General features: G+C 54.8%; 1 protein-coding gene across 3 annotated transcripts in view; it reads right to left on the bottom strand.

The window, feature by feature from the left end:
- Nucleotides 1-617: 617 nt before the first annotated feature.
- LOC147086380 (CREB-regulated transcription coactivator 2-like) overlaps nucleotides 618-12,230 on the bottom strand; it is a 56,471-nt gene continuing 44,858 nt past the window's right edge. The window contains exons 9-13 of one of the 3 annotated variants that reach the window (XM_085978449.1): nucleotides 10,940-11,065; nucleotides 7,115-7,359; nucleotides 5,126-5,523; nucleotides 3,417-3,836; nucleotides 618-952 (exon numbers count right to left, since the gene is read on the bottom strand). In XM_085978449.1, coding sequence (XP_085834575.1) covers nucleotides 722-952; nucleotides 3,417-3,836; nucleotides 5,126-5,523; nucleotides 7,115-7,359; nucleotides 10,940-11,065 — 1,420 coding nt within the window. In that variant the 3' untranslated portion in view covers nucleotides 618-721. The remainder of the gene's footprint in view (nucleotides 953-3,416; nucleotides 3,837-5,125; nucleotides 5,524-7,114; nucleotides 7,360-10,939; nucleotides 11,066-12,230) is intronic. The other 2 variants (XM_085978448.1, XM_085978450.1) reach the window with 2 other exon arrangements.

Raw genomic sequence — 12,230 nt, 5'->3', positions numbered from 1 at the left:
GGGGAGGGAGAGGGAGAGGGAGAGGGAGAGGGAGAGGGGGGGAGGGGGAGGGAGAGGGGGAGAGAGAGGATCAAACAATTAACAGGCTCATCCGAGTACATACGAACATACGAACTAGGAGCAGGACTCGGCCACTCGGCCCCTCGAGCCTGCTCCGCCATTCAATAAGATCATGGCTGATCCGATGACTCCCCATTCCCGCCTACCCCCGATAACCTTTCACCCCTTGCTTACCAAGAATCTATCTACCTCTGCCTTAAAAATATTCAAAGACTCTGCTTCCACCGCCCTCTGAGGAATGAGTCCCAAAGACTCACCACCCTCGGTGAGAAAAAATTTCTCCTCATCTCTGTCTTAAATGGGTGACCCCTTATTTTTAAACAGTGACCCCTAGTTCTAGATTCTCCCACAAGAGGAAACATCCTCTCCACATTCACCCTGTCCAGACCCCTCGGGATCTTATATGTTTCAATCATTCTCACCTCTTACTCTTCTAAACTCCAGCGGATACAAGCCCAGCCTGTCCAACCCGCCCATTCCAGGTATTAGTCTAGTAAACCTTCTCTGAACTGCTTCCAACGCATTTACATCCTTCCTCAAATAAGGAGACCAATACTGTACACAGTACTCCAGATGTGGTCTCACCAATGCCCTGTATAACGGAAGCATAACCTCCCTACTTTTGTATTCAATTCCCCTCGCAATAAACAATAACATTCTATTAGCTTTCATAATTATTTGCGGGAGAGGGGGAGCGGCGAGAGAGGGGAGCGGAGAGAGGGGAGCGGAGAGAGGGGAGCGGAGAGAGGGGAGCGGGAGGGCGTGCTGTTCCGGACACGGGGTCCGGGACGATGCTGCGACTCACCTGGTGAGACAGGTCGTTGGTCTGCCGGCTCGACAGCTGTTGCTCAAAGTACGAATCTCCGAACAGGTTGTTGATTAACGTGGTTTGCTGTGTGGGGGGAATAAAATCTCCAAACATCAAAACCAAGCGGCGGGGCAGCAGGTGCTGGAAGTTCCCGAGTCCGTTCTCCAAGTGAGTCTGGGCAGGCTATTTGACAGTGATGGCCGTCACAGTCAATCCCGATGCTGCCCTCAGCCGACCCTCCCCCACCCCCCCTCCCCCCCCCGCCCCGGTACAGGTGCCCCTCCCCGCAGGCGTTCCTGGATAACGGTGGGCAGCGGGGAGTCTGGCTGGGATCCCGTCCTCCTCAGGCTGGAGGTGCGGCGGGTAAACACAACCTCCCTGTGCTGCCCCCCCCTCTCCGAGGACAGGTGTTGGGCTTCCAGTGCGATCCGGCCTTTGACACCAACGCTCCCGCTTACCCAGGGTGATATCCCAATCCCGGCAGAGGCTCGGAAACCAACCACCGATTTTGGTAAGGCCGGCTCGCAGAAGTGGTGAAATAATCGGGTTGCTGAAACCCCTCCCCTCATCCCACTGCCCACATCGCATCCCCTCCCCTCATCCCAACCCCTCCCCAATTCCCACAACCCCTCCCCGATTCCCACAGCCCCGCCCCGATTCCCACATCCCATCCCCAATTCCCACAACCCCTCCCCGATTCCCACAGCCCCGCCCCGATTCCCACAGCCCCGCCCCGATTCCCACAGCCCCGCCCCGATTCCCACAGCCCCGCCCCGATTCCCACAGCCCATATCTGTAGGATTCTCAAAATTCCCACATTTCCCAAGTTATTAATTAGGGACCCTGTAGGACAAGTTATTAATAAGGGAACCCTGAAGGAAATGGCTTTTGGGCTTTATGGCAAAACTGCAAGTTTAAAGTGGGACCCCGCAGGCAGCATGTCAAGTTCAAAAGGGCTTAAAACTTGACATGCCTGGGCCTGTGGGAGACAGCTTTGATTTGTTATTTCAAAACCAGCCAACTGGAGGTGACAGAACACGCATTCTTCCCTTTAAAACAATCAACTCAGGAAAAGACTTAATCTTGCACAAACCTAAAGCCCATCAAAACTCTGCATAAATAATCGCCTACAGTTCGAACTAGCTACCAAGCCAGGAAGACACCGATTAACCTTATGCATGACAATCACCCAAGACATTAAAGGCCATTTAGCAACGAGGCAACCGCCCCAAAACCAGTTAAGGTGAATGGATATAATCACTTTAACGAGCCCGCCAAAAATCGGACAAAGAACTAACCCTGATTTGGCGCGCAGATAACAAACTCAGAAACAGTACAACTGTAGGCCCACCGGTAACCAAACACAGACGACACCACCCTGCATCTTCATTCGGAAGCCAACAGGAAGGCTCACGGAACACCACGGCAAGGGGACACGGTGGGGCAGGCTCGACCGAAGACAACAAGGCCGCAACCGCAGCCCGACACGAGGACTGACCACAAGCACCGCGGTAACAAAAGGGGCCGGGTAAACCATACCTTCAGATCATTACCACTACACAGGTAATAATCTAGGCCACCGCGACCGAGCCGACACCGAAGACCGCCAACCGAACCCCAACCGCAACAAAACTCGACGACCAGACCACCACCGGAAGAACAAAACCCGAAGTTTTCCACTCTACAAGCTAAGGTACCCAACAAAAACTTTACTCTCCCTATTTCTAACTAAGAAAAGTGGGTACTTACCAGACAAATCCACAACCGCGCCCAAACCGCATCTGCGGACTCCACCCAACTGAAGAACCTTCGCAGATTCTAAGACTAGCACCACGTGGAGACGGCAGGCCCCAAAGGACACAAAGAGCGAACCCCAAAAACGCAACCAGCTTAACTGACAGGATTCGAACGGTCAAGAAACCCCTGTTGGTGAGCATGATCCCTGGCGCTTTTTAGTACAATTTAGTTAGATATTGGGGGTGGGACAAGGGTAGGGGGATTATTAATGTGATTTTTCCCTCGTTGTGCCGTGTGTTCCCCATTCCTACCTGAGTGTCTGTAACTATTCCAGTAATCCAAGTGTCATTCTTCAATGTTATAATTTTATTGTGACTCCAATAAAACGCAGTTTTCTTGCACCAAACCAGTTGTCTACTCCAATTTTGTATCGCAGCCTGTACCTAAGTCCAGAACCACAGGGGTGTGGGAGCGATTCGAACCGCTCAAAACAGTCAGAGGCAAAGCTGACTCAAGACACCACCCCCTACATATCCCATCCCCTCCCCGATTCCCTCCCCCCCCATCTCATCCCCTCCCCGATTCCCACATCCCATCCCCGATTCCCACATCCCATCCCCTCCCCGATTCCCACATCCCATCCCCTCCCCGATTCCTACATCCCATCCCCGATGCCCTCCCCCCATCCCCCTCCCTGATTCCCTCCCCCCCATCCCCTCTCCGCTAGCAATCCCGTCTCCTTTCAGATCCCATCTCCCATTCAACCCCCCCCCACCTCCGACACACCGGCAGTAACGAGGGTAATACTCACACTGAGGGGGCTGGGCTCCGACTGCAGTGTGCCGGGCGACTGCTGCTGATGAGGAGCAGCGTTTTCCTGTGACTGCTGAAAAGGCTGCTGCTGGTAGGTTTGCTGATGAGACTGCTGGGATTGCTGGTAGGCTTGCTGCTGGGATTGCTGGTAGGCTTGCTGCTGCTGGGATTGCTGCTGGTAGCCTTGCTGCTGGGATGGCTGAGATTGCTGGTAGGCTTGCTGGGACGGCTGGTAGGACTGCTGCTGGGACTGCTGGTAAGCTTGCTGCTGGGAGGGCTGGTAAGCTTGCTGCTGGGAGGGCTGGTAAGCTTGCTGCTGGGAGGGCTGGTAGGCTTGCTGCTGGGACTGCTGCGGACAGAAGGGGTATGGGGGCAATCGTTGGTCCATTGAAAAGTTACTGGTGTCCAAGGGAATGCCCTGCAAACACGGAACAGGCAGTTAGATTCACCGGGCACATTCTCATTTAGTTACGGTGCACCCCCTCTCCCGTTACCTCACCACCCCCAACCTCCTCACGTCCCACCGCTTTGACCGGACAGCATTCTGCCCGGAGTCCGATGTCCCCTGTCTCAGGCTTTTGGGGTGCGGTAGCGTAGTGTTTTAAGTTACTGGACTAATGATCCGGAGTCATGAATTCAAATCCCACCAGGGCAACTGGGGAATTTAAATTCAATTAAATAAAGCTGGAATAAAAAGCTAGTATCAGTAATGGTGACCATGAAACTAGCGGATTGTTGTAAAAACCCCATCAGTTCACTAATGTCCTTCAGGGAAGGAAATCTGCCGCCCTTACCCGGTCTGGCCGATATGTGACTCCAGACCCACAGCAATGTGGTTGACTCTTAACTGCCCTCTGAAATTGTCCAGCGAGCCACTCAGATGTATCCCACCACCTTCTGAAGGGGCAATTAGGGATGGGCAATAAATGCTGGCCTTGCCAGCGACGCCCACATCCCAGGAACAAATAATTAAAAAAAAGTCACAGGAACTGCAGCCCAATGCTTCACAAAAAAACCAGGTGAGTCTTCCCCCCGCTCCAGGCTCTGCCCTGCCCCAGACACTGCCATAGAGCCATCGAGTTACACAGCACAGAAAGAGGCCATTCGGCCCATCGTGTCCGCGCCGGCCATCAAGCCCTGTCTATTCTAATCCCATTTTCCAGCACTTGGTCCGTAGCCTTGTATGCTATGGCGTTTCAAGTGCTCATCTAAATGCTTCTTGAATGTTGTGAGGGTTCCTGCCTCTACCACCCTTTCAGGCAGTGAGTTCCAGATTCCAACCACCCTCTGGGTGAAAAAGTTTTTCCTCAAATCCCCTCTCAACCTCCTGCTCCTTACCTTGAAACTATGCCCCCTGGTTATTGACCCCTCTACTAAGGGGAAAAGTTCCTTTCTATCTACCCTATCTATGCCCCTCATAATTTTGTACACCTCAATCAGGTCCCCCCTCAGCCTTCTCTGCCCTGCTCCCCGCCACTCACCCCCAGGCGCTGCCCTGCTCCCCGCCACTCACCCCCAGGCGCTGCCCTGCCCCTCACCCCCAGGCGCTGCCCTGCTCCCCGCCACTCACCCCCAGGCGCTGCCCTGCCCCCCGCCACTCACCCCCAGGCGCTGCCCTGACCCCCTGTGCTGCCCTGACCCCCCGTGCTGCCCTGCCCTGCTCCCTTGCCCTGATCCGCACGCCCTGCCCTGCCCCCTGCCTCTTACCTGCGTGATCGAGGAGAGGGTGGGCGACATCGTGGGAGAGAACTGCTTGCTGTGGGGCCTCCTGGAGTCGGTGCTGGACAGGATGAGCGGGTTGAGCGGGACCCTCCGCCGAGGCGATGTGCTGATGGAGCCGGGCGGCAGCGAGGAGTGCATCGACGAGGTGCTCAGCGGAGACGGTGTCGAGCCGGCGCTGGCCACGGGCTGTAGCGAGGCGCTGCTCGCCGACGACTGCAGCGAGGGGTTGCTGAGGGACGTGCGGAGGGAGGAACCGCCGAGCGAGGGGTTGCTGAGCGAGGACTGCAGGGAGGAGTTGCTGAGCGACGACTGGAGCGAGGGGTTGCTGAGCGAGGACTGCAGCGACATGTTACTCAGGGACCCCTGCAATGAAGAGGACAGCCCTGTGGAGCAAGAGAGAGACGGCAAGCTCATGTTAGCAAACCCAGGCTACTTAAATGCTACAATTCAGAGGGTCCTGGGGGTCCTTGTGCATGAAACACAAAAAGTTACCATGCAGGTACAGCAAGTAATCAAAAAGGCAAATGGAATGTTGGCCTTTATTTCAAGGGGGTTGGAGTATAAAAGTAGGGAAGTCCTGCTACAACTGTACAGGGTATTGGTGAGACCACACCTGGAGTACTGCGTACAGTTTTGGTCTCCTTATTTAAGGAAGGATATACTGTAATTGGAGGCAGTTCAGAGACGATTCACACGGTTAATTCCAGAGATGAGGGGGTTGACTTATGAAGAAAGGTTGAGCAGGTTAGGCCGATACTCATTGGAGTTTAGAAGAATGAGAGGTGATCTTACTGAAACATATAAGATACTGAGGGGGCTCGACAGGGTAGTTGCAGAGAGGATGTTTCCCCTCGTGGGGAAATCTAGAACTCGGGGGCACAGTTTCAGAATAAAGGGTCGCCCTTTTAGAACTGAGATGAGGAGGAATTTCTTCTCTCAGAGGGTCGTAAATCTGTGGAATTCTCTGCCCCAGAGAGCTGTGCAGGCTGGGTCATTAAATACATTGAAGGTGGAGATAGACAGATTTTTGCAAGATAAGGGAGTGAAGGGTTATGGGGAGCAGGCGGGGAAGTGGCTTTGAGCCCAAGATCAGCCGTGATCTTATTGAATGGCGGAGCAGGCTCGAGGGGCCAAGTGGCCTATTCCTGCTCCTATTTCTTATGTTAACCCTTCCCCCTTGGCCGCCAGAGCAAGCGGTTTAGTCGCAGCCCCTCTGTCCGCTGAAGGCTCTTGCTGGGTACCAGTGACCGCTCGACGCGTGTTATAGCCCAGGCAGTGAGGATCTGCAGGTTATTGGACCGATAGAAGCATCACAGCCGAGCCTCATCCAACATCCCCACAATCACTAGCTTGCCCAGCCGGAGTATTGTGTCCAATTCTGGGCACCGCACTTTAGGAAGGATGTCAAGGCCGTTGGAGAGGGTGCAGAGGAGATTGACCAGAACGGTACCAGGGGATGAGGGACTTCTGTTGTGTGGAGAGACTGGAGAAGCTGGGATTGTTCTCCTTAGAGCAGAGAAGGTTAAGAGGAGATTTAATAGAGGTGTTCAAAATCACGAGGGGTTTTGATGGGAGTAAATAAGGAGAAACTGTTTCCAGTGGCAGGAGGGTCGGTAACCAGAGGTCACAGATTGAAGATAATTGGTAAAAGAACCAGAGGGGGAGATGAGGAGAATGTTTTTTACGCAGCGAGTTGTTGTGATCTGGAACGCGCTGCCTGAAAGGGCGGTGGGAGCAGATTCAACAGTAACTTTCAAAAGAGAATTGGATAAATACTCGAAGGGGAAAAATTTGCCTGGCTGTGGGGAGAGAGCAGGGGCGAGTGGGACTAATTGGAGAGCTCTGTCAGAGAGCCGGCACAGGCCCGATGGGCTGAATGGCCGCCTTCCGTGCCATGATGATTCTATGATTCATGCCCCGACTGACAACAGCTCGCTCGGCCCAACGGAGGAAGAGGAAAAGTCAGCAACTTACCCGCGGAGTGGAAGCCGGCCGCCACTCCCAGGGACGCTCCGATTCCCAAGTGGGTCATGGTTGTGGCGAGGTTGCCCGTGCTGTTCCCGCCGCTGATGCTGGAGAAGGCCGACTCCTCGGGATCGAGCGGCGTGGGCAGTGGAGATGGGAAGTGCAGATTGGTTAGATCGGGGAGCGAGCCGCCCGTGTTCAATGCACTGGGAACGTGCGATACGTTGCTGGTTTGGTCCGGTGACGGGAAGATGCTGCAAATGGAGGATCCCGGTTAGCAGCCAGGCACCACGTCACAAGAGGTTTCTATAGCAACCTACCGCCTGCCATACTCATGTTTTTATTTAACAAACCAAGTTATTACAGCAGTGGAAGGTTTCACAGTGCGGTGCTCCCTCAGTACCGCCCCTCCGACAGTGCAGCGCTCCCTCAGTACCGCCCCTCCGACAGTGCAGCGCTCCCTCAGTACCGCCCCTCCGACAGTGCGGCGCTCCCTCAGTACCGCCCCTCCGGCACTCCCTCAATACCGCCCCTCCGACAGTGCAGCGCTCCCTCAGTACTGCCCCTCCGACAGTGCAGCGCTCCCTCAGTACCGCCCCTCCGACAGTGCAGCGCTCCCTCAGTACCGCCCCTCCGACAGTGCGGCGCTCCCTCAGTACTGCCCCTCCGACAGTGCGGCGCTCCCTCAGTACCGCCCCTCCGACAGTGCAGCGCTCCCTCAGTACCGCCCCTCCGACAGTGCGGCGCTCCCTCAGTACCGTCCCTCCGACAGTGCGGCCCTCCCTCAGTACCGCTCCTCCAACAGAGCAGCGCTCCCTCAGTACTGTCAGCCTGGACTATAGACTCAAGTCTCTGGAGTGGGACTTGAACCCACGACCTTCTTCCTCAGAGGTGAGGGTGTTGTTGCGGCTGACCATCGATTTGCTCGAGGCCCTCTTGCAGAATAATGAAAATCTTGGGCTGTTTTTCCTTCAGAGACTCTGTATTTTGCTGTCCTGCAATTTCAGCCGCCAGCTCCCACCTTGGTCCTCGTCTATCTATCGATATTCTTGGCCTCGCTCTCTCCTCCAACTCCCACCTCTCCTCCATCGTGAAGCTGCCTCCAAGAAACTTGGTTCCCAATGTTATAAATCTCATCATCATGAAGAAACGACTCATGAAATAACACTGGACAGCCAGCTGGTGGCGCCGTCCAAGGAGTATAAATACTCGGGCGTGGGCCCAGCTTGTCCAGGGACATTTTGTAAGACAGGAACTAGTGAAGTACAACTAGACCTCCATGTTCTGAAACAAGTTGATTAAAGCCTTGCTTTACACTCAAACCAAGTGTGTAGTGAGTTTATTACGTCACCCACTTTCACCCTAAACTCATCAACAACTCAACTCTGTGAAGCCAAAGTCCAGCCAACGCTCGGCTCCTGCTCCAGTACTTGGGAGGCTCCGCTGTCGCCTCGCTCACACCTCGGGAAGGATCTCGGGAGAAGCTGCTTATCTGACCAGGGATCCCACTCTCTCACCCTTAACCTGCATTTCGTCTCTGCTGCAACCCATCTTGTCCCTGTTTCACCAGCACTCTGGGTTAGTGCTCCTCTGAACTAGTCTCTCGTCCCGGTGTGAGTTCCATGTGCCCAGCCCTACGCGCGCTCCCATCCCCTCCGTGTTGAAATTGAGACCCTTTCCCAGGACCTCAAAACTCTGGAATGGCTCGCCACCTTCCCCGGCAGTGGCGTCACCTCTCCTCGCCACTGCCTCCTGGTTTCACTGGGATGAGAGGGCTGTCCTATGAGGAGAGATTGTGTAGCCTGGGCCGATGCTCTCGAGTTTAGAAGAATGAGAGGTGATCTCATTGAAACCTATAAAATTCCAAGAGGCCTTGTCAGGGTAGATGCTGAGAGGCTGTTTTCCCCTGGCTGGAGAGTCTAGAGCCAGGGGTCACAGTCTCAGGATAAGGGGTCGGCCATTGAGGACTGAGATGAGGAGGAATTTCTTCACTCAGAGGGCGGTGAATCTTTGGAATTCTCTGCCCCAGAGGGCTGTGGAGGCTCAGTCGTTGAGTATATTCAAGGCTGAGATTTTTGGACTCTCGGGGAATCAAGGGTTCGGGCGGGCTGTTGGAGTTGAGCTGGAAGATCAGCCATGATCTTGCTGAATGGCGGAGCAGGCTCGAGGGGCCGACTCCTGCTCCTAACTTCTATGTCTGCTCTTCCGCTTTGCCCGTTTCCCCCAGCGCTGCCCTGCCCCGTGGACCATCACTCCCAGCGTTGGGTGATTGGCGGGAGTACAGAGACACCCCGCCACCAGCCCCCGGGTCGATGCACTGCCCAGTGAGTCGGGCAGAGTCGGATGATCCCAGTGCTGAATGTAGCAGACCCCAGCCTGGCTGCAGTAAGGGAGCGGCAATAAGCCGCAGTGCCCCTGGGGAGGAGAGGACGAAAAGGACAGCGATACATTGGACAGATTGGGTGATATGGCAGATGCAGTATAATGTGGATAAATGCGAGGTTATCCACTTTGGTGGCAAAAACAGGAAGGCAGATTATTATCTGAATGGCAATAGATTGGGAGAAGGGGAAGCGTAACGAGGCCTGGGTGTCCTTGTGCACCAGTCGCTGAAGGTAAGCATGCAGGTGCAGCAGGCGGTTAAGAAGGCAAATGGTATGTTGGCCTTCGTAGCGAGAGGGTTCGAGTACAGGAGCAAGGATGTCTTGCTGCAGTTGTACAGGGCCTTGGTGAGACCACACCTTGAGTATTGTGTGCAGTTTTGGTCGCCTTATCTGAGGAAGGATGTTCTTGCCATGGAGGGAGTGCAGCGAAGAATCACCAGACTGATACCTGGGATGGCAGGAATGACGTATGAGGAGAGATTGGGTCGATTAGGCTTATACTCGCTAGAGTTTAGAAGAATGAGAGGGGATCTAATTGAAACTTATAAAATTCTAACAGGACTAGACAGACTAGATGCAGGAAGGATGTTCCCGATGGTCGGGGAGTCCAGAGCCAGGGGTCACAGTCTAAGGATAAGGGGTAAGCCATTTAGGACAAAGATAAGGAGGAATTTCTTCACCCAGAGAGTGGTGAACCTGTGGAATTCTCTACCACAGAAGGCAGTGGAGGCCAATTCATTAAATATATTCAAGAAGGAGTTAGATATATTTCTTAAGGCTAAAGGGATCAAGGGATATGGGGAGAAAGCAGGGACAGGGTATTGAATTTGGATGATCAGCCATGATCTCACTAAGTGGCGGAGCAGGCTCGAGGGGCCGAATCGCTGACTCCTGCTCCTATCGTCTATGTTTCTATGTTTACATCACCCACTTGGATTATTCAGTTCAGTTATCTTTTAGGAACTGGGGCAGTTATCCACTACCTAACTTCACCCCCCACCCCGCCATCTCTCCTGAAGGCATGGACTCTCGCTCGCGGACAGGTCCCACCAGCCCGCTGTACCTCAACGAGAGTCCGTTCTTGATGTAGGAGCCCAGACAGTGAATGGGGGCGGGTGGGGGGAGAGCGGGGGGGAGAACCGGATCCGGCCCTCACCTGATGGCCCATGCACGCACCTTGCAGTGAGGAGCACTCTACAGCGATCAGGGATGGGAACCCCCCGCCTCATGCGCCCTCCCTAATCCACAGGCCGAAGGTAGCTCTCCACTGCTGAAACGGCTGAGAGCAGCTCACTCGGTACAGACCATGGGGTTAGACCTGGCAGGGGAGGGGGGTAGGTGGACCCTGTCCCACACTGGCAGGTGCAGTTACCCTCCGAGCCAGCAGGGGCAGGGAGAGGGGGGCCACTAGCAATTTCTCTCGTGTCTCGTGTCCACTCGGTTCACTTGCCCCATCTTGGCGGCTCGCCTCCAAATGTCGTCCTTCAGCTGGGTGGGTGGTGACCAGGTCATGGACTCCTCCATGCCTTCCGACATCGGCGCTGCTCCGTACTCGGGGAACAGCAGGCGGGCTTCGCTGCAGGGCGAGACATACACAGCGTCAAAGCTTCCCCCGGAGGCTTGCCTTTCCCCGCTGCAAAAAAAACCCCCCTCCCGGGCCAGGTAGGGACGACACCGACCCTCCCCAATCTCCGCAAGGGGCTGCGCGGGCTGCGAACTTGCTGGGGGAGTGGGGAGGGGGTGCGGCGGTACATGCACCACCCCGTGTGGGACTGCGCCGCACGGGATAGGAGGGACCCACTGAGCCGAGGGGACTGTGGCGATATTAAGGAGGGCGAAATGGGCCAGGATTCCTGCTCTTTGATCATTACCTGCTGGGAGGTGATGAGCTCTGGCTGAGATTTTGCCCCCACTCTTGCCCCCGGCAATGGCCAAAGGCCTGCAGAAAGCACGCTGTCTGGGCTCAGACGTAAATAAAGGCCCATTGGGCGAGGTACTGGGCAGCCAGGGAAGCCGGGCCCCAGTGGGAGACAGCACCTGCAGGAGAGGAGGTGGGGAACACTTAGCTCAGGAGACAGCCCACCTACAGCGTCCTCGCTCACTCACCACCAGCTAGCCCAGGCCCGAGTCCCAGTCTCCAGCAATCACCAGGCTAATCCTTATCTGAGGAAGGACGTTCTTGCCATGGAAGGAGTGCAGCGAAGATTCACCAGACTGATACCTGGGATGGCAGGAATGACATACGAGGAGAGATTGTGTCGATTGGGCTTATACTCGCTGGAGTTTAGAAGATTGAGAGGGGATCTCATCGAAACCTATAAAATTGTCAAGCCTGGACAGACTAGATGCAGGAAGAATGTTCCCGATGGCGGGGGAATCCAGAACCAGGGGTCACAGTCTAAGGATAAGGGGTAAGCCATTTAGGACAGAGATGAGGAGGAATTTCTTCACCCAGAGAGTGGTGAACCTGTGGAATTCTCTACCACAGAAGGCAGTTGAGGCCAATTCATTAAATATATTCAAGAAGGAGTTAGATATATTTCTTAAGGCTAAAGGGATCAAGGGATATGGGGAGAAAGCAGGGACAGGGTACTGAGTTTGGATGATCAGCCATGATCTCATTGAATGGCGGAGCAGGCTCGAGGGGCCGAATGGCCTACTCCTGCTCCTCTCTTCTATGTTTCTATGTTAAAGGGACAGCAAAGCGGAAAGGAAAGCTGACTGGGACCAGGGGCAGGAGA

Source organism: Somniosus microcephalus, unplaced genomic scaffold (genome assembly GCF_052327205.1).
Source record: "Somniosus microcephalus isolate GS21.2 unplaced genomic scaffold, FLI_Smic_1.0 unresolved_chr7, whole genome shotgun sequence".
Lineage (NCBI taxonomy): Eukaryota > Metazoa > Chordata > Chondrichthyes > Squaliformes > Somniosidae > Somniosus > Somniosus microcephalus.
This window is presented reverse-complemented; position numbering and strand designations above follow the sequence as displayed.